This window comes from Centropristis striata, chromosome 21, assembly GCF_030273125.1.
Source record: "Centropristis striata isolate RG_2023a ecotype Rhode Island chromosome 21, C.striata_1.0, whole genome shotgun sequence".
Lineage (NCBI taxonomy): Eukaryota > Metazoa > Chordata > Actinopteri > Perciformes > Serranidae > Centropristis > Centropristis striata.
Window position 1 is genome coordinate 27,848,272 of NC_081537.1, and position 26,912 is coordinate 27,875,183.

Below are 26,912 nucleotides of genomic sequence, written 5' to 3' on the forward strand. Positions count from 1 at the left end.
ATAAGATCACGTTTAATGACAAATTAAAACAGAAAACGAGGTCATTTCAAAGGGTTCACATACTTTTTCTTGCCACTGTAGTTCTTGTGACTCCAGTCACTGAAGGCTTTTATCAGATCCCTATATTCAGATTCCTGTCCATTCCTGATACACGCAACAATAGCAGTGTCGTCCGAGTACTTCTGGATGTGGCAGGACTCAGAGTTGTATTTGAAGTCTGCTGTGTACAGTGTGAACAGGAATGGAGCCAGAACAGTGCCTTGTGGAGCCCCTGTGCTGCTCCATAATGTCCTAGAAACACAGTTCCTAACCTGACCTCACCTGGTAATCTGTGATCCTATCAGTCTGGTCCTATGAGAAATTAACTTTTATCGTCCCAATTCCTCAGTACCCATATATTACCTAAAGCAAAGGGTCCCAAATCCCGAGCCATGGCCCAGTACAGAATAACTTTTGGCTGTTTAAAAAAAAAAAAGAAGCTTTTTCATAATTAAAATATTTCCAATCAGCTTTCTTTGTGACTATGAAAGTTATTCTCACACTGCCTCGCCTTCATCGAGTAGAGCCATAACAGTTGGCTGAACAGAGAGACCTCTGGCTGTGTTACATTGGCCAAAGTGTTGTTTACTACTGAAATTAACTGATTGATCTTTTGTGCTTGTGTGGGTGTGTGATCTATCTACAGAGCACTTACGACCGCTGCCCTTTGGAGCTGGTGCGCTGCATTAAACATATTCTGCACTCGGAGCAGAGGCTGGTTCAAGAAGCTACAAATGTAAGTGCTAAAGGGTGTTGTTGATGTGCGTCATTTTTGAGGAATCCTTTGAACCCAGTGTACATTCTCCAAGATGTGACTGCTGTTGGTGATTATCCACAAACAATACATAGTTACAGTCATTACAAAACCAAACAAAAACAAAAAACAGATGGAGAGAAAGCAACATCTGGACCCTTTTAAATACTGTGTGTGCAGGCCAGCTGTGGGAGTGGGGGGCAGGCCATGGACAGCTTATCACAGCGCCACCAGCAGATCAACCAGGCCTTTGAAGAGCTCCGACTGGCCACACAGGAGACTGAGAACGAACTCAGAAAGCTGCAGCACAGCCAGGAGTACTTTATCATCCAGTACCAGGAGAACTTGCGCATCCAGGGTGAGATGAGACACACACAAACAAAGACACATTTTTTCTATGTCACTAATATGGCTCCACATTCTGTCAGTTGTACCTGAATAGACAATGCATTTGCCATTGTCAAGGTACCTTCTTTACCCAGAAGTGAACAGTGTTTTTAATGTCCTGTCCGTCTCCTGCTTCATGCTCCGTTAGCCCAGTTGAGCAGCCTATCTTCAGTCCCTCCAGCGGAGCGCACCCAGCGGGAGACCACCTTACAGAGCAAGAGGGCCACTGTGGAGGCCTGGCTCACCAGAGAGGCCAGCACACTACAGAAATACAGGCTTGTATGAGGACACAATACACACACACACACACACACACACACACACACACATCCTTGTTCTATCTTTGTGAGGGAACTCATTGGAATAGTGAATATGACACACAAAATACAACATAAACCCATACTGTATACACACACACGACCCAGAGAAGGACAGGTATTGACAAGGCTTGTGGACTTAATCCATCGTGTTCCTTTTTTCTCTCACTAGTTAATGAGTAGGATATTCATAAGTCTAAATCAAGAAAAATCTTCATAGTAGAAAAGCTTCAGGGTAATATGTTTTTTAGATATTTGAGAAGACTAGAGTCAATTTGCTGTGAGAAGGAAAGTTTGAAATTCTTGGAAAGAGTTATGTATGACCAGTTAAGATATATTTAAGTAAACACATCATTCTTTAGTAGTACCAGTCTGAATTCAGAAAATCATATTCCACAGACCTTATTGACCTGACTGATGGTCATAATGTACAATAGGTTGAATACAGACTTGGTTTAAGTAGGTAAAAGAGCTTGATGTAGTGGAGCCAGTGGCAGATGATGTGGATAATTACAATGAAAATAGAAATAGATAATAAAAGAATAGTTGAAGCTGTGGAATGCTGCAAAATGATCACATTAATCCAACACTATGTTAAATGGTAACATCATACTGTAAGTGTTGTCACACAGCAGTGTTTGCACCATAATGAGTAAACATGAAAGGCCACTTGCAATGATGCACCTTGCACCCTCTGCACTGGGCACCAAAATACCACCCAGAATGCAAAGCAAACTTCAAACCTAAAACAGTAGAGTGCCGGACGTTGTGCTGCCACAAAAATAGGCCCACAGATTCATAACTGCAAATAAAGAAACAACAGCTTGTTTTCTGCACAAAGCTTTCTGTTGGAATCTGTTTTTGGACATTATTATTTCTGATGTTTAGGAAAGTAAAATTTAGGGTTTTACTGTCTTCCACCGTTGCATTTAAATTCAGTGTAACTGGGTAGAAAGCGGTGGTGGTTGTAAAGTTTCATGATGCTGTGATTATCCCAGAGGTAATTTTATACAGTGAGGTCAAACAAGTTCAAAATTAAATGGCTGCTTTAACCTTTTGATGCACAACATGGGTCTAAAGTGACCCGACTAATTTTTTATATTCTATATCTTTGCAATAAATTTATTTCATCATTCAGAATGGCAGGTTTTCCTCAAATAACTTGTTTTTGATCATCATAATCCTAATTTTTTTTGTTTTCATTTCTTACTTTTTGAATAAACCCCTTCTTTTTATCACTACGCTTCTAATGTACAATCACCAATTTAAAACCTGACTAAAAACACACAAATATTAACTATCCTATTTTGTTAAATTGGTGTTTTTCCAATGGAAATTATTATTTGGTGGCTCTAATAAGTCTTAATTGTTAAAATATGTGATTTTCAATGTAATCTGGTGGTTCTAACAACTCTTTTTAAGTGAAACCTTAAAAATAATACAAACATAGTTACACATTTACTCAAATTGTTAATTTAGTGTATCATTTTTTTGTATCACTACGCTTCTAATGCAAAAGGTCGTTTTTGACCCATCTGTGTAAACTTGATATAATAATACAAAAACTATTTTTCTTCAAGTATGAAAGGAAAAAAGGATATAATGATCTCTTGTAATAAAAAAAAAAGATGTTCAAACACACAGCAGCATGAAATAACATGGGAAATGAATGCGGGTCATTGTTGACCCATGTTGTGCATTAGAAGGTGTTTATATGTTGTGCATCAAAGGGTTAAGGACTAACATCATCACACATTAATGAGCTTGAAGAGTGTCAGCTTTCCAGCCAAATTTATGCAATTCCAGGATTGTTAAGGGACCCCGGTATGCAAACATATACAAATACAATAGGGCAAATTAACACATTTGCTAAAAACGGAATGGTTCTTGCTCAAAACAGCATAAAGTGGGCATGTCTGTGAAGCGGAAACTCATGGTAACCCATAGAACCTATTTTCATTCAGATATTAAGGTCAGAGGTCAAAGTGCTGCTTTGAGAAGTCAGCCGAGGACGCCTCAACGAGCTGACAATGTATGTAAATATTAGGGCCAGGACTCGATTAAAAAAATTAATCTAATTAATTAGAGGCTTTGTAATTAATTAATCAAAATTAATCGCATTTTTATCGCATATAAATATTTGACCTGAGAACAGTGAGAAGTAATTTTTTTTCACATGGGTTTTTAGTATACCATTGAATAATGACTGAATACATAAGCTTAAGCAACAAAAATATTGTTTATTTTTGTTCAAGTCCAACAGACCAGTGCAATTTTTGCCATTAAGTGTAGCAATAGCATATTTAGAAATATAGCACATTTCAGAAATTCAGGTAGCCTATAGGTAGGTAGACCTTCTGTAAACTATAATACTTTGGTTTTTAAATAAAACACAATCCACGCTAGCTACCACACTAGCCGCTAGCTGCTATATGTTTTGTATTGAGGTGATACTTGAGGCTGGATGTGCTGCGGTGATATGTGAATTCCTTGTTGCATAGCAACACAACCATGCTCTTATCGACGCTTCCATCCGTTGGTTTTTTGTAACAAAATGTCGCATCATCCACGGGGCCAACCAAAGCGTCTCATCAGCTTCTTCCTTCATGTTCACTGTGGTTTGTTGTTGTCTGAACTCATGAACGCTAGTTGGTGCTCCAGTATAATCGGTCCGCCTGAAACTCATCCAGTGAGAAACGTTCCGCGGTGCAAAAATAAGTGCGATTAAAATGCGTACATTTTTTTTCACGCGTTAATTTTTGGTAATTAATTCATCTTAATTAATGCATTAAAGTCCCGGCCCTAGTAAATATGCTGTCCAACATACTGCTAAAGTCATTTCTTCCTGTGCGTGTGTTAACATCCTATGTGTCGTATATGCAAATGTTTCTCAGCATGCAGCTGGTGGTGTGTTTGCAGGACCTGTCAGAACAACACCAGAAGACCTTGGCCCTGCTGAGGAAGCAGCAGACTCTGATCCTGGATGAGGAACTCATTCAGTGGAAGAGGAGGCAGCAGCTGGCTGGCAATGGGGGTCCTCATGAAGGGGGGCTGGATGTCCTCCAGTCCTGGTACATACTGGATACTGGCATGTTATATTATAAAGTGTAGATTTTATCAAGTGTTTCTCACTTCCTCAAGCAAGTTCAGCTTTCACTTAAGGTATTTACTTTTGATAATAATAGAACAATATATATTTCACATAAATCTATAAAAAAGTACAATCATATTAATGGGATTTAAATGCCCTAGAGCAGGGGTCAGCAACCTTTACTAACTAAAGAGCCATTGTTGGCTAAAAAAAGAGAAAAATATCATAATGGAGCCGCGTACCTTATTGTGAGCCTTACTATGAAGATGAAACAGCCTACTAAGTCTAAATGAACCTCCCCATAATACTAATAGGTCATAATGTACTGAATATACATAAGCTGAATAGCAAAATATCTCAGTACCATTTCAGAATGCACTATTTTAATATGTGAGTAAGGAATGGACTGTATGTATGTAATAATGAATGTAACACTTGTGAATTTAATAACTTATTTGAATCATTTCTGATGATTTTTAATGATGTCTACAATGTTTCATTGTTTTTACATTATCGTTGTTAAGTTATTTTATTTTACTTTTTTTGAACCCCAGGAAGACTAGCTCGTCCCATTTGGATGACAGCTAATGGGAATCCTTTTAACAATTAACAATAATGTGCATTTATTAGTATGATTTTATCTTAGGAGATTTGGAATTGAAGGAGAAACTCAAAACTAGGCTTGATGTTGGCAAAATTCAGAGGTTATGATGCCGAGCCGTAGACTTTATTACTCTATGGTGCACGTTTTAGTTGACTAAAATGTAAAAATAACATAAAATGTTATGCCGTTTATAAGCAACACTTTTTTAGAATTCAGGAATATCAAATTGCTTTGGGCCTACACCAACAATCAATGGAAATTTACATGTAAAGAGAATAGAAAATAAATTTCATTTGGTATCATTGTTTTTGGGAGCCACTGCAGACGGCCTGAAGAGCCACATTTGGCCCCAGAGCCGCAGGTTGCCTACCACTGCCCTAGAGGAAAGTAGACTTATTTTCTCCTTCTCTCCCTGTCCACCAGGTGTGAGAAGCTGGCCGACCTGATCTGGCAGAACCGGCAGCAGATTCGACGCTGCGAACATCTAACCCAGCAGCTTCCTCTGCCGGGTCCCATGGAGGAACTACTAAGCAAACTCAATGCTGACATTACTGATATCATTTCCGCCCTGGTTACCAGGTGAGCCTCTTCAGTGATGTAGTATCAGGGTTCATACGGGTGCTTGAAATTTTGAAAATGATTGAATTTAAATGTTGCAAGGTTTGAAAAGTGCTTGGATTTTGGATAAATTGCTTGAAAATGCTTGAAATTCTTACTGTATTTCTCTTGCAATCTGACTATAGATAATCACATGTTCAATGAAAAAAATACTAAATTGAATATTGAGATTAGCAAACTGTACTTTTGGTTGGCAAAAGCGTAATACCATCGCTGTTGGTATGGTTGAGTGTAATTAACCCTTTTAGCATGTAAGTACTCATCTAAAACGTGCAACTTACAACCGTTGTAAGATACTGCAAAAGGTTTAAGATGGACCTCGAAAGTCTTGAAAAGTGCTTGAATTTGACCACTGCTAAAGTGTATGAACCATGTAGTATGGAGTATGGAGGTCATGGACTGTGGCTGGTTGTTGGATCCCACTTTTGAAAAGCCAGCATTCTGAGAAGGAACCCTGTTAACCCAGTTGATTCAGGAGGAACATTACAAATTCTGTCCTGATTGTGGAACACCAACTAGGTCTTTACTATTACGCAGAGCTAAAGACTTTGTGTTTAGTCTTCCTTATCTCTGGTTGTCACCTTTACTAGAAGCTCAGTCTGCAGTTTAGTTTCATATTTACAGTGCTGTTTAACCACAGAATTACATTGCACAATTACCAAAAATAAAAAGTTTCTGTTTCACTTCTCTCTTTATGCACATTTATGCTCCCGTCTTTCTCACCCAAACATGCTCACTGTTGTTAAAGTTGGGATTCTTTAACTTGCATCAGTTTTTGTCAAATATCGAGCTAAATACCTTTTTTTTAAACTTTATTCCAAAATGATTGTAAGTCAAATTCCCTGGTCCACAAATAAGTCATATTCAACTTTTCACTGGCAGCACACAGCAAAGGGCCTTCCTCTTTTTTCTTGTCATTAAAGAGGACTTGATATGTTCAATTCCAGGTTCATACTTGTATTTTTGATTCCTACGAGAACATATTTGCTTGCTTTAATGTTTAAAAAACTTTTTTTTTTGTCTGAATGAACCTGTGCTGTACATCACCCTCTGTCTAATCAAATTGGAACGGGTTCCATATTGTTTTTTTCAACCAACATTTAAGCATTGGGAGCATGTCAGCCAAAAATAAGTTGGTTTCCAGCTGGAATTTTAAGTAAAATAGCGTGTTTTCCTTGCCATGGTGTGCACATAGTGATGGCATCAGTGTCATATTCTACAGTTTGGAAAGAGAGGATGGAAAAGGCAACAGTAAAATAAAAAAAATAAAGTCAATTGTGAAAACGATATTGATATTAGTATCACTAGACTAGACATCATATCTGTTTTTGGCTTTCATGGTCAGAATCTGTCATTTTCAACTTTATCCAAGCACAAAGCTAAGGTCCAAACATTAATATCTCTGCCTTTAGATAACTCAAATAATCACATTAGAGAAAATGTTGACCAACCCGTCATGTCATTGTTCCTCCTTCTCTTCAGCACCTTCATCATTGAAAAGCAGCCACCCCAGGTGTTAAAGACCCAGACCAAGTTTGCAGCCACAGTACGCCTTCTGGTGGGCGGGAAGCTCAACGTCCACATGAATCCCCCTCAGGTCAAGGCCGTCATTGTTAGCGAGCAGCAGGCCAAAGCTCTGCTGAAGAATGAGAGCACACACAGGTGAGGGGCGCATGCTAGCACGCAGAAGAATGTACCGGAGAGACATGTTTTGGTCTGTTGGCTGATGAAGTGATGACATTTTATTTCCAAAAACTTCAATACCCAGGGTTCGTACAAAATGCTTGAATTTTAATGTTGAATTTCAAGGTTTGAAAAGTGCTTGGATTTTGGATTAAGTGCTTGTAAATGCTTGAAATTGTATTGAAATTGAAACTGTATTTCTCTTGCAATCTGACTATAGATAACCGCATTTTCAATGGAAAAAAATATATAAACTGAATAGCCTATAGCCTATATCTGAAATGAAGACTGCTCCGCCTGCGTCTTCTTGTTTCTGAGATGCTTCTTGTTGCTCTACCCTGTATTTTCTTACCGAAGGGAGTTTTTCTAATTCCTAGTGGATGTGAGGGCTCCTGAAGTAGCCTATTTGTGGGTCTTTCCTCCTAGTTTGTGTCGTGTTTAGTTCCACCAGCTGCAGGTTGATGATTTTTGTGAGCTTCCTTTTGCTGCTAGCCCCTAGATTCCCATACCAGTATGTTTTATGAGACTAGCAAACTACTTTTAGTTGTTAAAAGTGTAATACCATTGCTGGTGGTATGGTTTAGTGAAATTACCCCTTTTAGTATGGAAGTACTCATCTAAAACAAGTAATTTACAACCATTGTAAGGTCCTGGAAAAGCTTGAAAATGGACCTTTAAAGTCCTTGAGAAGTGCTTGAATTTGACCACTGAAAAAGTGTACGAACCCTGAATACCTGAAACTGTGGTATTGAACTTGTTTGCTGCCACGTTGTGTGTGAAGCATCTACATTTTAGAATTTGTAGCAACATCCATATTTGAAGTATTGTCTACTCCAGTGTTTTTTAAACTTTTCATGCCCAAGGCACACCAAAGTACAAGCCAAAATCTCAAGGCACACCTGTATTCATATATGGCAAATTAGCCTCAATGCGTGTTATTACACTTATCATTGTGAATGTTTATTTAGTAGCCAGCCAGTGGTGAGAGGTAGTCCGCTGGGGGGGTCCAGGGGCATGCCCCCTGTAGACATTTTTTGCCCTAAATGCCCAAATTTGGTGGCGTCTCACATTCTAATGCCACTATTTCATCATATACGGGTTAATGACGTGATCTAACCCAGTGTCAGTTGGTGTAACCAGTATTTTTTTTCCCCCATATAAATCTGATTATATACAGGAAAATAATTGTGAACTAAAATGAGAAAAAAATACAATTCCATTTACATTGCAACACTATGGTAAATAACAAATTTGACATAATTTGTGAAAACTTTAGAAAAATATGGTTGAATTTAGAAATTTTTCTGCTCAATATTGACGAAATGTGTAAATGTAAAAAAAAAATAATAATTTGATGTTTTTTAAAATGAAGTAATTATATGTATAAGTCCACTTAAATACAATGTAGGTGGATTAAGTATTTAATATTTATCATTTTTGACGTTTGACATCTTGCCAACCTTTATTTGTCATTCACCCATACACTGACACTTTTAATTGCACATTTTTGCCTACATGTTTGTAAACATGTGTGTAATTATTGTTTAGGAGAATAAGGCGTCTTATATGTTTTTATTTAAGGCATCATATTTTTACAGTCTTAAATTCTGCAGTGGATTCTGTTCGCACTTCGCTGTGCTCTTATTTTGAAAGCTGCATGTGTTTAGCGACAGTCACAGGAAGTATCCTTCCTGTTTACAGTGATGTTCGTCACTAGTCAGAAATAAAGACGATAAACTCTGTTGATTGATATCTGCTGTGTGAATCCCCTGCCCACAACATGATAAATTCAACATTCATTTAATCCATAAAGATGAACTTTATATTGTATGTCGTCACTCAGCTCCTCCCAGCCTGTCTGATCCGCTGTTTCAGTGGCAGCAGCAGTTTTTTCCTCTCTCTCTGATACAGACAGATAGGCACCATGCTGCTATTGATTTGAAGGGAAGAGGGGTGTAAGATGAACACGCTGTAGTGAATCGCAACTTGTTAATCAAACCTATTTCATTAGAATTTAAAATAATATAGCCACATATAGCAGCAGGTTGCATGACTGATAGCTGGCGCGTCTGGAAAGCTCTGAATAATACGCGCCCTGCGGCAACTGTGCAAACGGCGAAACTACTGGGGTTCCCTTTGAGGATGAATTATAGTTATAGTATAAAAATAGTTATCATGAGGGTAGTATACAATGTGTCTTTGTATAGGTTAATGAGTGCGCACAAAGTAATAATACAAGAAATTAAAAAATTAATTAATAACGTTTTGTATTGTTCTATACTGCATTAATAGTGTGTGGATGTCACAAAATCCCACAGCACACCATTTGGGAACCACTGGTCTACTCACATGGCTATATAAGGGCTTGGATAGGCATGGATACATACAACTTGTCTGGTTGAGGGAGACATACAACCACAAGGGGTGATTTGAATTGAATTCACTTACAATGTGTTAGTCCTTTCTAACTGCTTTCTTTGCCTCTGTAGTGAAAGCAGTGGAGAAATCCTCAACAACAACTGTGTCATGGAGTATCACCAGGCCACCGGTACCCTCAGTGCACACTTCAGAAACATGGTAAGCTCTGTTGCTTTAAGTGAGATTGGAGAGTGATATATTACTGTTTTTTTTTTTTAAGAACAGCCACAACCATAATAACATTTTGTATATAGTAATCACATGCAACAATATTTTTTACTTTATTTGCTTAGACACCCCATATATAGTTTTGTCAGGTAAAACTTGATGACCGGTCCAGCTATTGGTCCAATAACCAGACTTTAACTAGACTTGGGAGGTGTACCACGATACAAGATCAACAGAACTTATGTTGATTTTATTTTATTTTTTGCATGAGCTGGCTCAACAAAGTCTGAAGCCCTGATTAGTGAGAACTGGTCCAATCTGGATTAACCACCAGATTGGGCCTCTGACCTCTACGGGCCTCTAAAAACACACCAACTGTAGCCTCATTCTGTTTTGTTTTTTTTAATTATTGTTTGTGTGAACTTTTACTTCGATCATAGAGAGGAAAAAAAATTTTACCAACAAAGTGAGGACATTTTGGTTGGTCCTCATTAATTCAGAGACTGTTTTAGGGTTAAAACTTGTTTTAGGTTTAACGTTACATTTGCAGAAGGTTAGGGTTCAGTTTGTCATTAACACATTTTGAGGTCAGAGACAAAGAGAGCCCTTTGAAAAGTTCTTCTCTCGCTAAAATAGTGTTGGAGCATTATTTAGACCAGGGGTCTCAAACTCAAATTACCTGGGGGCCGCTGGAGGCATATCAATGACCAAAAAAATGACACAAAATTACTAAATAAAGACACAAAATGACAGAAAAAACTAAATTACTTAAAAATGACACAAAATGACCAAAAAAAGACACAAAATTACAAAAAAAGACACAAAATAACAGAAAAAAACTAAATTAATTAAAAAAGAAACAAATTGACCAAAAAAGACACACAATTATTAAAAAAGACACACAATTATTTAAAAAAGGCACAAAATTACCCAAAAAAGACACAAAATTACAGAAAAAAACTAAATTAATTAAAAAAGAAACAAATTGGCCAAAAAAGACACACAATTATTAAAAAAGACACACAATTATTTAAAAAAGACACACAATTATTTAAAAAAGGCACAAAATTACCCAAAAAAGACACAAAATTACCAAAAAAAGTAATTAAAGGGACCTTCCACACACAACACGGTAAAGTGCCATTCATATAAAACTCACATTAACTTTCATATCAAGGTGGGGACCACAAAATATCGTCACGAGGGCCGCAATTGGACCGCGGGCCGCGAGTTTGAGACCCATGATTTAGACAGGTGGTCGCAATAGGTTACTTCAGTCTTCTAGTTTAATTTGTCTAGATAGTTGTGATAAACTCGGCCCACAAAAGCCTCTGAAAGACGTGTTCTTGTACGTTTTTATTATCAACATATTCAATGAATGACAACAATAAACTGATGCCTCTAACAAGTATAATTTAGGTGTGTGTCTAAAGACTGATGCCGTATTCCTCTCAGCTCATCCAACAAGGAAATTTAGAGAAATATTTGAAAATGCAGTTGCTCAGATGTTTCAGAATGCACTACATTGGCTGTGTTTATTGTAGGAATATGTCTCTGATCTCCTCATGTCTTCATACAGTCACTGAAGCGGATTAAGCGTTCAGATCGTCGCGGTGCAGAGTCGGTGACGGAGGAGAAGTTCACAGTTCTGTTTGAGTCGCAGTTCAGCGTCGGGGGAAACGAGCTGGTCTTCCACGTCAAAGTAAGTCAATTGGACTTTTGACCTTTTTACACTTGTGAATAGCAGCTAACCAGTACTGGGGATTTTTCATGGTTTTTGAATGTTCAGTTTTACTGATTTCATGTCCCAACTGACAAAAAAAAAAAGAAATAATTAGCTAGAATTAAGCAAATACATGCTCGAAACTGTAAGATTATCTGCCAGTGCAGTAAGTACAAATACAAAAATATCTTGGCACTGGAAAAACCAATGATGTCTTGAAATGAGTCCAAATATACTTATCTTGAGCAATTGTGGCTTGAATAGCCAAACTGTAGCCAGTAATACTGGAAACTAGCATGTTTTATTGGGTAGAAAATACTTTTGAAATAGCAATTAAACTACGTGCAACTAAAACTCTGAATTGGAGCCAATATTTTAGGTAACAACTCACCATATTCAACAGTTGAATAGCTTGAAAAGCATTAAAAAGCTAATAATGTCAATCCTTTATTTATTTTGTGGTTATAAATGCCCCCCCCCCCCCCCCCTTTTTTTTAACTTATTTATAATAATAATAATAATAATAATAATACATTTTATTTGGAGGCGCCTTTCTTGGCACTCAAGGACACCATACAAAAGGATAGAAAAGAAACAGCAATAAAATACAATAAAATACACAGAATTAATAACAATACAATACAATAGATATATTGGGCAGGGTAAAAGTCATCAGACGGAATAAGCAGTTTTAAACAGATGTGTTTTGAGTTGTGATTTGAAATGGGGGAGTGAGACAATGTTCCTGAGGTGGGGTGGTAGTGAGTTCCAGAGGCGGGGAGCATCTCTCTCTCTCTTTCTTTCCCCAGTTATTTATTTATTAATTGTACTTTTTATCATTATTGCTATCATTATTGTTTATTATTTTTCTTGTATGTACCTTCTTCTTCTATGTTGTTCACCGTTTTCAAATTAACAAATGTGCAATAAACATATGTTTAAAAAAATAATAATAATGTCAATCCTAAAAAGAAGTCTTTAAACAATGAGATAATTACATAAGCATATACTAATAATACTAATAATGAAATAAGCACATAAAGCTATGGTCAGTAGGTAAATTATACTCAAAACAATAAAATTAAGATACTATTGCTAGATATAAGAAGAAAAGACTTGGTAAGCTTCATGTTTTTGTAGTGTAGTCCAAACTAGAGTGTTAGCTTTGACTTTGTCTCAGACTTTTCCAAGCCTGATATTAAACATTAACTGCTATTTCTATTTGATTATTTTGAATGAAACCATCAGTCTCTTACTTGTTGTCTTGTGTGTGTAACCTGCAGACCTTATCACTGCCTGTGGTAGTGATCGTCCACGGCAGCCAGGACAACAACGCCACAGCCACAGTCCTGTGGGACAACGCCTTTGCTGAGCCGGTGAGTTGGTTGGTCATCGATGCTCTGTTTTCCACAATTGCCTTTTTTTTTTTTTTTTGGTTCAGATGGTTCAACATGTGAACCTTCTCAGCACCAAGTCATCAAGTCACTGTATACGTCTCCGCTTTCCCAGAAACGCTAGCACCAACTTCAAGCATAATAACAATAATGACAGACCATATGAACGATCTACATCAGGGGTCTCAAACTCGCGGCCTGTGGGCAAATTGCGGCCCTTGTGACGATATTTTGTGGCCCCCACCTTGATATGGAAGTTTAATGTGAGTTTTATATGAATGGCACTTTACTGTGTTGTGTGTGGAAGGTCCCTTTGATTACTTTTTTTGTAATTTTGTGTCTTTTTTAAAAGAATTTTGTGTCTTTTTTTGGTAATTCTTTGTCTTTTTTTGGTAATTTTGTGTCTTTTTTGGTAATTCTTTGTCTTTTTTTGGTAATTTTGTGTCTTTTTTAAAATAATTTTGTCTTTTTTGTGTCATTTTGTGTCTTTTTTTAAAATAATTTTGTCTTTTTTTTAAATAATTTTGTCTTTTGGGTCATTTTGTGTCTTTTTTGCGGTCATTTTGTGTCATTTTGTGTCTTTTTTAAAATATTTTTGTCTTTTTTTAAATAATTTTGTCTTTTGGGTCATTTTGTGTCTTTTTTGGGGTCATTTTGTGTCGTTTTGTGTCTTTTTTTTAATATTTTTGTCTTTTTTGGGTCATTTTGTTTCTTTTTTAAGTAATTTCGTTTTTTTTCAGTCATTTGTGTCTTTTTCAGTCATTTTGTGTCTTTTTTAATAATTTTGTGTCTTTTTTGGTAATTCTGTGTCTTTCGTGTTCATTTTGTGTCTTTTAGTAATTTTGTGTCTTTTTTTGGTCATTTTGATACTGCCTCCAGCGGCCCCCAGGTAATTTGAGTTTGAGACCCCTGCTCTACATAATATTGCTTGTGGCTTTGCAAGATTGGGAGGCTGTTGGTTAGATACCTGACCATGGCCGTCTACATGTCAAAGTATGTTTCAAGAAGACACTGAACCCCAAATTGCTCCTGATGCTGCGTTCATCAGTGTGTGAATGAATTCCTGATGGTGGCAGGTGGCACCATATAGTGAAGCCTCGGTCACCAATATGAGTGTATGTGTGAATGAACGTGGACTGTAGTGGTAAAGCCCTTTGAGTGGTCACAAGCGCAATACAAGTGCATAAATTCAAATGAACTGTTCAAAGACGGTGTATTGTTAATATACACTCTGAATTCTGAATTAAATGCATTCTGTTATTGTGTTATATTTTATTACATTTAACTTTTTTGCAATCAGGGTTGTATGTATGCCAACCATTTACTTTAGTTACTACAAGCAAACATGGATGCATTTTGGTGAAAGTCACCAGTAAACGCAGTCACTTGCTAAATGTAAACCAGCATCTCCATGTAGCTAGCTAAACAGTAGGTGGCAGCATGTATCTTTTTATCGACCTCACATCCCTGCCCTTCAGAGTACCACCCCTCCTTTCAAATGCTGTCATATTTTTCAACCAGTCATTTACTCAAGCTTAATAGAGATTTTTGCTTCAGTCAATTGCATGGATCACCTGAACTCTTATAAGGTAGGATTCCAATTATATGTCGTTTGGTTTCTTCAGTTTGTTTACATTCAAAGACTGTTAGAATAAATGTATGTGTGTGATTGTAGTCGCGGGTTTAATTTCGGCTCGCAGCTCTTCACACTCCGTGTGCAGTAAACATGTTCTCCTCGTGTCAGCGTGTGTTCTCTACGGGTTCTCCGGCTACCTACCACAGTCCAAAGACATGCAGCTTACGATCAATTGTTGAATTACCCATAGGAGTGAATGAGCCCAATGTCAGCTGGGATCAGCTCCAGCCCCCAACGACCTGATTTCTAATAATCATTTAATGATTTACTAGCGGCCTCAGGGTTGACATGCTCTCTCTGAGGATCTCAGTAACTAAATAGTCAAAAATAACAAAAAAATACACAAATTTCTGTTAATAATAAGATAAAACAAACTAATTACTATACACAGTCAGCCCTCTTTTGGGACAGGAAAAACCCTGACACACTGTAGTTTATTTTGACTAATTTTGCTCACTAAAAGACCAAATGTGGATTAGTCTGTCATTAAAAAAATAGTTTCTGAACAATGTTTTTTGTTTAAACTTTTGCTTGACTGATTGATTGACTAATCATTGCAGCTTTAATTTAGAGTTTGAGTAAAAGGTTGTTGTTTTGGAGCTTTTCATGGGAGTTGTTGACAATAGGGAAACATAGAATATCATTATTTATTCTTTAAAGCTGCAGTCTGTTTGACTTTGTTTTTCTTTACTATTGTATATTGATCATATTTCAATTCTTTTGATGGACTGCTTATTGTGTTTATGCTTTTTTTTTTTAGATTTGTAATTGTTAAATCTTTTACCCACCTTGTGTCCACCTGGGTGTCATTTCCTCATTTTGTGAATGGTAAATATGATGAGCAGAGCCCGACGGATATATATGTATAATAATGTATTACAGTGTTAAATATTATTTAATAAAGTTGTATGTTTGGGATAGTAGCTCTCAGGGTGGTGTAAAATCGTTGCACTTTCCACATAAAAAAGTTCTATTTTCATTCAGGCTCGAAAAATTATGATATCATCCACCATATCTTTTTTTCATTGATGAATTGTCCTCCTCTAAAATCGGAATCGGCATCAGTCACAAAACTCCCATATCGCTCAGGCTCTTATGTTGAGAGACAAATGAACTGACAATCAGGATCTGTTCTCCTCAGCTGCTCTTTTAACCTCCATGTTTTGCACCCTTCCTCTCCTCAGGGCAGGGTGCCGTTCATCGTACCAGACAAGGTGCTGTGGCCCCAGCTTTGTGAGGCCCTCGACATGAAGTATAAGGCAGAGATGCACAGCACACGTGGCCTGTCGGAGGATAACATGGTCTTCCTGGCGCAGAAAGCTTTCACAAGCAGCAGCAACAACCCTGAGGACTCCCGCAACATGACCATATCCTGGGCCCAGTTCAACAGGGTCAGCTACAGAGCCTTTCCTCCTAAATGCACTGACACACCCGCATATAAACAAACAAAAAGTGTGTTATCAATCAGAGAATCTGGCTTCATAAACATACTGATTGTATTTATTGTATTTAATTTGTACAGGAGAGCTTACCTGGGCGCAACTTCACCTTCTGGCAGTGGTTTGATGGAGTCGTGGAGCTCATGAAGAAACATCTCAAGCCTCACTGGAATGACGGGTATTGACTTGTGGTTCTTTTTTTGTTGCAAGAAACTGTTTCTGAGCAAGGTAAGATGAAATAGTCAGGGGGATGGATTTTCTTGGCAAAGGGAAAGTGCTCAGTAACATGGATTTAGACACACAATTGAAGAGAAATAAACTTTTTGGGTGCATAGAAAAAGTCTTAAATCTTTTATTTCAACTCGTGAAATACTGGAGCCAAAACAAAATCTTTATTGTTATTTTTTCCGACATCTTTGGGATATCGGTCTGAAATAGTTTGTCTTACTCTGCATGACATCTGAAAATATCTTTTAGGGCATTATGTATTTCTCTTCCAAATTCTTAAATTACAGGGTAATCCCAGAAAACACTCCCAACAGACTGGGGAGTTACCATCCTAGTGGGATTTTGGAGGGAGGTGTCATAAAGTACCTTTTCCAACTCCCTTCAATATAGTGAAATAGTACACTAACATTAATTCAGCCATATTGTTGTCCATTCTTCCTCAGATATGTTTGTACCTCCTCCCTCTTTTATAAATATATGAAACAATTTTAATGCCACCAGGGCAGGAATTTCACTAGGGCCACGAGTGCCATGGCCCTCGTGGCCTTAAAAAACATATCTGCCCTGAGGCCACGGTGGCCTTGAAGCCCCGCCCACAATGCCCCAATTGGTTTTGCGGTTTTCTAGTCTGCCCCTTTCCTGTCAACGCAGCTTTGACACCTGCGACTTTTGAGAAAACAAGCATCTTTTGATGACACTCATCATCAGTGGTGGGTTTGATTCGAGCCTACCATGAACCGCTCAGAGTTTAACACAAATCTATCACCGGCCAGGCAAGGAGACTTCATCAAACACACTCTGATCTGTCCCACCATAGTCTCATGTGCTGCTCTAACGTCACATTTCAAGCTACTGAAAGTTTTTTTCCATGATCTATAATATAAAGTTATTTTGCGTTGTGTTGCCGTTGCTCAGCAGAGTGTCTGTCCCCCGTCAGTCAGTCAGTCAAACCCCAACCCACCTCTCGGTTCCCTCCGAGACATGCGAGCATTCACACACTTACACACACACTCGTCCCCACATGATCGCTCCGAACTAAATACTATCAACCTGTCCAGGCCGTCAGAGGTCCAAACGGTCCAAACACACTGTTTCATATGCTGTTCAGTAGCCGCGAGCTAACATTAGCTAACAGTTAAAGTTGTTTTAATCACACTGAACTGTGACTTACTGTTTTGAATAACTTCCTGTCGCTAAACGCATGCAGCTTTCAAAATAAGAGCGCAGTGTGTTAACAGAATCGACCACAGAATTTACAAGAAGACTGTCAAAATAAGATGCCTTTAATAGAATATAAAAGAACATTTATTCTCCTTTCAAAATCATTCTTAAAATATGCAATGATTAAGATCAGTGTATGTGATGGAATAGTTGCATTAGAATGTGTGAGAGGCACCAAATTTGGGCTTATATGGAAAAATTCTAGCCAGCTATTTTTCCACACTGGCTGGCTGCTCCATGTCCTAGTGGAAAGCATGTTGACAGCAATTAAAAATTACACAGTATAGGATATAAGATTCTATAATACGGTATCTCCCGACTGTGAAAAATGTTCTGTGAGGTGTTTGCTCTCATTTAGCTCTCAGAGAGCACAAGATTTATGCATTTTACTTTACAAGGAGATGTTTCTTTACATGCTTGACAGTTTCAACCGAGACTCCAATCTTCCTCAAAAGCGTCATTATATGTCCTTAAATTAGTTTCAATATGAACGTGGACTTAAAATCATTGTTTTATTTTATGGCCTTGGTGCCCTGGCTTTTGGCCTTTTGTGCCCTCAAAAAATTGACAACACAAAAGGCTAAGTGGCCTTGCCCCTAAAATGATGAAATTCCAGGCCTGACTGCCACTATTTGAATGATATGCTTTTCATAATAAAAAGTACCGGCTGGTTTGTTAACAGGGCCATCCTGGGCTTTGTGAACAAGCAGCAGGCACAAGACATGCTGCTGTCCAAACCCAACGGCACCTTCCTGCTGCGATTCAGCGACTCTGAGATCGGAGGCATCACCATCGCCTGGGTGGCTGAGAACCCCAACAAACCAGGTACCACTCCGCTGTGCTTTCAGGGTGTTAGTGTTGTTCTTGCGGTTATAGAAATACAGAATCAATCATGTTTATTTGAGCTTAATTTTCTCGTCAGTACTGCCCTTTGATGCCACTCCTTATATGGTCATACATGCATGACAAAGGTTGTGCGTAAGTAATAGAGTATTATGTTACGTCTTTGGTCAGGTGAGAGGCTGGTCTGGAATCTGTTGCCTTACACAACCAAGGACTTCTCCATTCGTTCCCTGGCCGACCGCATCAGTGACCTGAACCACCTTCTATTTCTCTACCCTGACCGGCCCAAAGACGAGGTCTTCGCCAAGTACTACACCCCTCCACTATGTATGTACCAGCAACATTTGTATTCACATAAACAATGAGCTCAGGGATGTTGTAACAAGTTTTAAAAAGCTGGTGGAAAAAGCTCAGCTCAGCTGAAATTACTCTGCAATGTAGTTTTTACATCTGTGTGTCTCTCTTGCAGCAAAAGCAGTGGATGGATATGTAAAACCACAGATCAAGCAAGTTGTGCCAGAGTGAGTTTTTTTTTTTTCTCTTTTCTAAAACTACAAGCCTGATTCACTTCAAATGAACAGGACTGAATACGTAGCAAGCTCCCAAAGTTTAATTAGTTTTTTAATTTGAATCCCAAAAAGATGTTGCACTTCCATCTCAGTCACTAAGGCAGATAGACTAAATCGCACTTGTTGAAAAATTCCAACTGGTTGATGATGATGATGATGATTTGTTATATAGGTTATATCTGACATCATAGACACTATCATTATCTTATTAATCCTGTAACATATTGTCCACAAAAAAGTCAGCCATATACTAGGTTTTGACCTTTTCTTGTTGACTGACACATGCTAGCCAATCAGAAAAAAAAATGTCTTTGCATGATATGTCATTATTATGAGATGTGGTCAGTCAGTAGGGCGAGTCATGTGATTATGGACATATTGCTGATAATGTCTGGCATATGTGTCTGATAGATTCACCACCCCAAAACCTGAACCCAGTGGAACCCCTACGTTCATGGACCAAACAGCTTCTCCTTCTGCGAGCCACCCCAACACCTTCTATCCTTCTATGTAAGCACACTCTTTTTTGTTTATTTACTCAAGGTAATAGCCTGTAAACTCTCCGCTGAAAGGGGGCATTTTTCAAGAGTATTTCTTAAAGTACATTTTGATTTATAAAATTTTGTTCTCTTGCAAAAGTAAAATGATCAATTCAGGGCTTTTACCTTTTCAGGGTGTGTATTTGCTTTGTTGTGGTATTGCTGCTGCTACTTAAAGTGGCTATAATCTATGTTTTCATGAACAATGTATCAAATTATATTGTGAAAGGTGTTTCATGTAGTGATGACCCCACAAATAATTATTACCTAAATCATCAGCTCTTCTTGACATAACAGAGATTAATAGTGAGCTTCTGAATTTTTTAGCTGTATGGTCTGAAACTTTACTGTTTTTGTTCAATCTCACTGCTCTCATAGTATTTCAGCTGCAACAGGCAGTTGATTAGAGATGGAAAACTAAAGCTTAAAACCCCACTGTACACCACCTGTTCAGCAACAAACAGCAGGCAGACAGACACAGTTAGAGACAAGACAATGTTTACCACATTGTGCAACATTTAGCAGAGCCAGATATTTCCCTCAGGAGTTGGTGGAGACTAAAAACAGACCTAAAAGAGAGTGAATGTTGGACTTTCATTCATCATGTGGACACAAACACCAATCTGAATGAATACTAATGTTGTTCGGTTTCTGCTGGATTTGTAACAAAGCATAAATCTCATGTCTAAAAAAACTCCCTAAAGTGTCAGAGAAGACCATCCTCTCTCTTTCTCTCCTGCTGAATCTATCAGAAAACATGTATAACAGCTAGCGAGTCAGATTTGATGTTGGATATGGCTTCCTATGGGGTCATATGCCATACGGTGACGGTTTCGGCCCACTAGAGTGTCTGCTGAATCCTCCCCAACGTTTGCGGACCATATTACATGGTATGAGCATAGGACGCTACTTGTTCTGTTGTTGAGAACCAATAGAAAAGCTTAAATGTACTCTCTTCATCTGGGGAAATGAAGACCAATTCAAATTTCCCCACAACAACAGGAAAACGCTTTCTCAACAACCTTCAGTACACTGCAGGATTCGCTACAAAACTGAAGCTCAGGATGGATTGATACTGACTGTGACACAACTTTAAACATTCAAGCCGTAAGTTTTTACCATTTTTATGTTATTTTATTATCTATTTTGCAGGTTAGCCAGTTGAAGTTAAAGTTACATCTCTTAAGATCTCTGTTTCATTCATCTATCATTCAGTGGTGCATTTGAGGATAAATGGTTATTGCAGTGTGTTTGCCTACAGACTACAACAGTACAAAGGCTTTCATCAGTCAGCCATAGGCTCAATTACCATTGTGTTAGACATTTATTTAAATGACCGTGCTATAAAGGAAAGCTGTCAGTGTGTGAGTAGTTACGTTAAGGCTATTATGGTCATTATGATTCACAGATGTTTACGCCACTGTAATACTAGTATTAGTGACAATTCAGTGCATTGTAGTACAAACATCAAGTAGCATCAAGCTTTGGGTATGCCACAACACAAGTTGAACTCAAAGTCAAGTATTTTGTGTAATCTGTTTCTTCCTCCATACTTCATAGAACCGATTTGTTATATTTTTCTTTATACTGTTTCAGCTGTTAGATAACTGTGTACTTAACTATAACGTTTACTCTTGTCAAACTGTAACCATCTTGATACATGTTCTCCTTCATTCAAATTCATCAGCAGTTTTACATGGTTAGCCCTGATGAAACATGAGAGTGTAATGTAACACGTAATCTGCCATGTTTTACAGATTGTCTGGGTGACAGGATGCTCGGTCCTGAATCGAATGCTTGATGAGGTGTTCCTGAACCCACCAGGCTTTCCCCACACCATCAGAGGACAAAGTTATTGCTGGGGAGGTTTTATGCTTTAATCAAGCAATGGTCTGAAGACTACATGGCAGCAAGCAGCATTACAGTGGGACCACTGTGGCATGAGATTATCAGATGACACAACTTCAGTATACAGAAAAACCTTTACTTTAGTGGATGATGTGATCTGGACAGTTTACATAAATGCTGCTACTGTGTCCACTATGTATGCTCAATTTACATTATGACTATTAATAAATTAATATTTTGTGTTTTGAGCTTTTTGGTCATTGTTGAATTTAGTAGTAATGCTCCTGGGGTTGTTAGAGAAACATGTTTTAAATAAAAACATAAAACAGAGTGTATTATAATGGTTTTCAGATTATATTCATAAATACTATGTCAACTGTCCAGGAAACCTGGACTTGTAAGACATTTCGGGGCAGCTGTGGCTCAGCTGGTAGAATTCAGCTCAGAGTGGGTTGCCACCCAACCGAAGGGTTGGTGGTTCGATCCCTGACCGTCGCAGCCTACATGTCGATGTATCCTTGAGCAAGATATTGAACCCCAAATTGCTCCCGATTCTGCGTTCATCGGTGTGTGAATGAATTCCCAATGGTGGCAGGTGGACCCGTTTAGGGTAGCCTCTGCCACCAGTATGAATGTGTGTGTGAACGGGTGAATGAGCGCAGTCTGTAGTGTGAATCGCTTTGAGTGGTCGCAAAGCGACTAGAAAAGCGCTATATAAGGTGCATTTACCATCCATTTCTCTTGAATTAAAATCAGATTCCTGTTGGAACTGAAGATGTGAAGTTTTTTTATTCAGAACTGGTTATTTGTCAATTTTAGAAACTCACTAATAATAGAAACTCCTTAACTGTCATTTCCTATGTTGGATCTGCAGGTACACAACCAAATGGACTTTTTTCATTTGTACATCTTGGATTGGCTTTTAATAGAAAATGCAACAGCCTCTTAATAAAAGGCAGCCAACTCTATATTATTGTTCTCCAGTAAGGGTTAGAGCCACTGGACTTCATTGTTCACACATCTGTGTTCAGTATAACCTACTGCACCCCAGGGTGACTCCAGGTTATAAAAACTCAAGCCTCCCGCGTCTCTACCTCTCTCTTCTCTCCTGTAACTTCTGCAGAACAGGTTCTGCAGTCAGATAGGGTCGCCCTTCTCCCACTCTCTTCTCTTTTGGACTGTGAGACCAATATATGAATGCTGCTCCAGTTTAAGGCATAGTACCCCCAACATAATTGGTGCCCCGTGTGAGGCACAGTACTGTTATCAAAATTGATTTCAGATTATTATTTTGGGTCTATATGAGAAACCACCTCTAGACTAGCCAGAAGTCTTAACATTCAATACAACCAGTCCGTCACTGCTGTAGACGTCCAATTGTACTTACAAACAAACAGTTGTAGTTACAAATTAATTTATTCATACATTTGGTAAGAGGTATTTGAGATTTGTAACCGATAACTACCTTGATATCCTCATTATGCTACCTTAACAACTCGATATTGCCCATAGCTATTAGTATAAGTTTGGTTCAGCATTCTTATTCTGGTATTAAATGCCATATAGTTAAGCAAAAATCTGAAATCTGATATTAATTTAAAGTGCTTTGTTTTTTCCTTTTGGGTAAGACTGCATGCTTCCTGTGCAACATAAAGAGTTTGTCACTTTCGCTGCAACTTGAATGCATTCCAGCCTAAGTAAAAAAGAGTCAGAGAGAACCACAGTGTGATACCCGCCCTTGAAAATAAGTTGTGAAGCTAGCTGTTACTTCCAGGTGTTCCAGCTTGAGTCCAATTTTAATGTACCGTTCCCTGACCCAAACTGCCAAACTGCATTTCAGTTACTGTGCATTTTTAAAAAGTTTGATAAGCAAACCCTCGTAAATCTGTATTAACATTTACTGGTCATAACCTTTTATGTCCACTAAAGCCACTAGATGGTGCTGTTGCTACCCCTCTTCCACAGTCTAGGCAGGCACATTGTTTGGCTAGGCACTGCAGATCGTAGTCCAGCTGAAGTTGGCTAGTGAGGAGGGCTAGCTGTGTGGCTAGGGTGCACATAAACCATACCACCAGCCCAATGGTGGGAATGGGGATGGAGTGGTGTGGTCCTTGTCTTGTTCACCCCCTGCACCGGCAGACTTCACCCAAGACCTTGGACACCTGATCACACCACAGCCAACCACAGAGCTAACATATTGTTTTGTTGTAATGAATCACCTTTAATTTTGTCTCACTTAAAGAGTGTAGAAGGAGGAGAAGACATAGGGTCAAATGGCATCATATGCTTGGGGTACAACACATGGGCAGGGTAACTGGAGCTGCAATGTAGGAGGGTTACAGCAGACGGCGCCAGAAAATAAATAATATGGTTTCCGCCCAGGTGCTTGTGGGGTGTGCTTGGCCTGATGGAACCAATCGCCACCTGCTGAGACAGAATGACGAAAAATATGCTTTTTTTAACACAAGAGTGTATTAATGTTCAATTAAAAACTCTACATACAAATATGAACCTGAAAGTTGGCACGTCTCCAATCATTCTTCCACCTTTATGCCAACCTCATGCATGAAAATGTCCAGAAACACCAACACTCAGTGTCAGTCCCCAAAATGTGAAGACACAGAGATCATATTTGAAAATGTTGGTTTGTGATGGTAGTGTCTGGATTTATAAGAAATGTAGTTTTTATTTTTTTTATTTTGAATGTACTCTGACTGACTAAATACAAATACATTATGTCCTAGGTAATATTAGTGAAGAACATAGTACAACATCCAGCAAAAAACAATTTACCCATGAACCTCCTTCATGAAAGTCCGTCTCTGCTGTTGTCCTGTCAGGAGTGACACCATGTTGGATGCAGATGGAGACTTCGACCTGGAGGATACGATGGATGTGGCCCGCCATGTGGAGGAGCTGCTCCGCAGGCCTATGGCCAACCAGTGGAGCAGTCAGCAGTCCTGAACCTGAAACCTGAACCTGCTGCACATCTTCAGGTCTTCTCCATTTTATCTAACAGAAAGGCAGACAAATGCAACCAAGGCAACTGCACATGTTAGAGTGGCCTTTTTATTGTGCCCAAGGCACACATTGGTAACAATCATGCTGTATAATCGGCATCTTGATATGCCATACCTGTCAGGTGGATGGATTATCTCGGCAAAGGAGAAGTGCTCACTAACATGGATTTTAATAATTTTGTGCACAGAAATTGAGAGAAATAAGCCCATTTGTGCATATAAAGTCTTACATCTTTTATTACAACTTGTGAACAGTGCGAGTAAAAACAAGTGTTGCTTTTATATTTTTGTTCAGTGTATGAATATATGTTGTCAAAAAGGAACCTTACGTCTCATGTGTGGTGTCTTACAAGCTTTGCCTAGTTATCCAGCAGTAGATTCCTTTGGGAGAATGCTTATACCTCATACTTTGTTATACTTCTTTCAGTCAGAAGTGTTTGTCGATAATGTGTTAAACACTGCTTCTGAAAGTGCCTGAATCATTGAATCAGATCTGCAGCCTCATGATGACCGGACTGAATCCAGCTCTGCATTTTAAGCTTTTTCTAGGTTCTCAATAATAATCTTCTGTAAATGTTTATTTTTCTGAAGCTCTTGTGTGAACATACCGAGGCTGTCTGCACCTCGTGGATTGTTAAGTGACAGAACTGTCCAAATAGGACACATTAAAGCCATTGCCATTAACGCTGCATTGCTACCAGCTGCCAAGGAACGTCTAATCCCTTTTTAGAAAATAACTCACCCAGAATGAAAGTTTACACAGTAAACCTCAAGAAAACTCACTGTGAAATAAATGTGGATGAGTCATAATCAACCAAATAATACTCAAGTATAGATGGAATACATTTCTAACGCTCATGCTACTTTTGCCTCTTCTGCTTATTGTTCGATTGTTCAATAAAAGCTGAAACACAAACTTTGATGGTATACTAACTCAACAAACAAGCACTTTGATGCTCACACCAGCAATTTTTGATGTGAATGCTAATGCAGTACTTCTTCTGCTTGACTTAACGTATGTTTGTCGTCAGTATAATTCATTTTTATAGCTCACTGCTGCTGTGTGTTTGCTGGCTTCTGTGCAGCCTGTGACCTATTTGTGAACTTTGTATTTACTTCCACATCATGCCACATTTTGCTGTTAGTTTGATGTTGGGATTGGGGACTTGAAAATAAAACTTTTTGTAATTAATTAGAACCATGTGTACGTCATTGTTAACAAACATGATCCGCATTCTCATTGTTTGAGGGTAAAAAACGCCCCAGAGACCTTTCTTCTTGGTTGGTTGCTTGAAACTTGCTGTGTGCATGTGTGTCCCTAACACTTGTTAAGCTACATCATGATTGTTTTTCATTATTATGATATGCCCTACCCTGATACCCACACTGCAAAAAAAGAAAAGTTGGGTGAACTCAAAATTTCAAGGCAACAAACTTCAATAAAATTTTAAGTTGGACAATTAAACTAAATATTTACAGTTTTTTTTTTGAGTTTGCTCAACTCTGAATTCAGATTTCTGAATTTATAATTTTACATTGTAATAACTTTTAATCCTTACTTCTGCAATGTGCTGAATTGGCACGATTGTAACGCCGCTATGAAATGTCAGCTAATGTTGCAACCACAATTTTGAGTTAGCATTGATACACTAATGGCTACTCTTCTAGCTGTAACAAGCAGCGCCGCTAGCATCTGTTAGCCGTTAGCATCAGTTAGCCGCTAGCTTTCGCTAATGACCAAATTTCAGCGCTTTCCTGCATTTCACAACAAAGAAATAAGAGTTAGTAGAACTATTGTCCCTTGTTTTGAACCCCAACTTAAAGATATAAGTAACAACAACTCACAAACTTGTTTTTGAGCATACAACTGGCTTCCTTTGTTGTGCTAACTTACATTATTGCCCTAAATGTCAAAAATTTATATTTCCAAGTTTTACCAACTTAAATCAGTGTTTTAGGCAAAAAATACAAGTTGGCTTTTTTTGCAGTGCAGGAGCCCTTTATTTTTTTTTTTTAAACACTAACACGATTAATGTGGGGATCAGGGTTGTCCTCTTCCATGGGGAAGGGAGGAGTGTGCCCCGGTCTACTACAGTCCTGCCCTGACTCGGGTAGAAAAGAACTACTTGGCTTTGTTAATGCATATCGTAACCCTGTTAAAATAATCGCCTACTCATTTTTTTAAAGTTTTGCAGGAAACACAAAAAACTTCACCAAAAGTGTAACATATGACATTTCTTGATCATTTCACTCAAAAAGGATGTAACAAAGGATGGCTATTGGCATAGTAATAACACTGTGTGTAAATTATGTAACTTAAGAGAAATAAATGACTTAGGCAATTTTTGAACATGCCTTTGTGACTTAAGCAAG

At 38.3% G+C, this 26,912-nt stretch overlaps 1 protein-coding gene across 3 annotated transcripts in view; it reads left to right on the forward strand.

Annotated features, from left to right (window-relative positions):
* The window catches only part of LOC131959304 (signal transducer and activator of transcription 5B-like), a 33,245-nt gene that overhangs the window by 4,983 nt on the left and 1,350 nt on the right, over positions 1 to 26,912 (forward strand). Inside the window, exons 4-20 of one of the 3 annotated variants that reach the window (XM_059324462.1) lie at positions 686 to 775; positions 974 to 1,151; positions 1,329 to 1,459; positions 4,417 to 4,568; positions 5,616 to 5,771; positions 7,293 to 7,472; positions 9,983 to 10,070; positions 11,659 to 11,781; positions 13,086 to 13,178; positions 16,017 to 16,223; positions 16,355 to 16,449; positions 18,403 to 18,545; positions 18,735 to 18,890; positions 19,033 to 19,084; positions 19,544 to 19,642; positions 20,674 to 20,778; positions 21,429 to 23,299. In XM_059324462.1, coding sequence (XP_059180445.1) covers positions 686 to 775; positions 974 to 1,151; positions 1,329 to 1,459; positions 4,417 to 4,568; positions 5,616 to 5,771; positions 7,293 to 7,472; positions 9,983 to 10,070; positions 11,659 to 11,781; positions 13,086 to 13,178; positions 16,017 to 16,223; positions 16,355 to 16,449; positions 18,403 to 18,545; positions 18,735 to 18,890; positions 19,033 to 19,084; positions 19,544 to 19,642; positions 20,674 to 20,767 — 2,037 coding nt within the window. In that variant the 3' untranslated portion in view covers positions 20,768 to 20,778; positions 21,429 to 23,299. Of the gene's footprint in view, positions 1 to 685; positions 776 to 973; positions 1,152 to 1,328; positions 1,460 to 4,416; positions 4,569 to 5,615; positions 5,772 to 7,292; positions 7,473 to 9,982; positions 10,071 to 11,658; positions 11,782 to 13,085; positions 13,179 to 16,016; positions 16,224 to 16,354; positions 16,450 to 18,402; positions 18,546 to 18,734; positions 18,891 to 19,032; positions 19,085 to 19,543; positions 19,643 to 20,673; positions 20,779 to 21,428; positions 23,300 to 24,359; positions 25,738 to 26,912 lie in introns of those variants that run through there. The other 2 variants (XM_059324461.1, XM_059324463.1) reach the window with 2 other exon arrangements.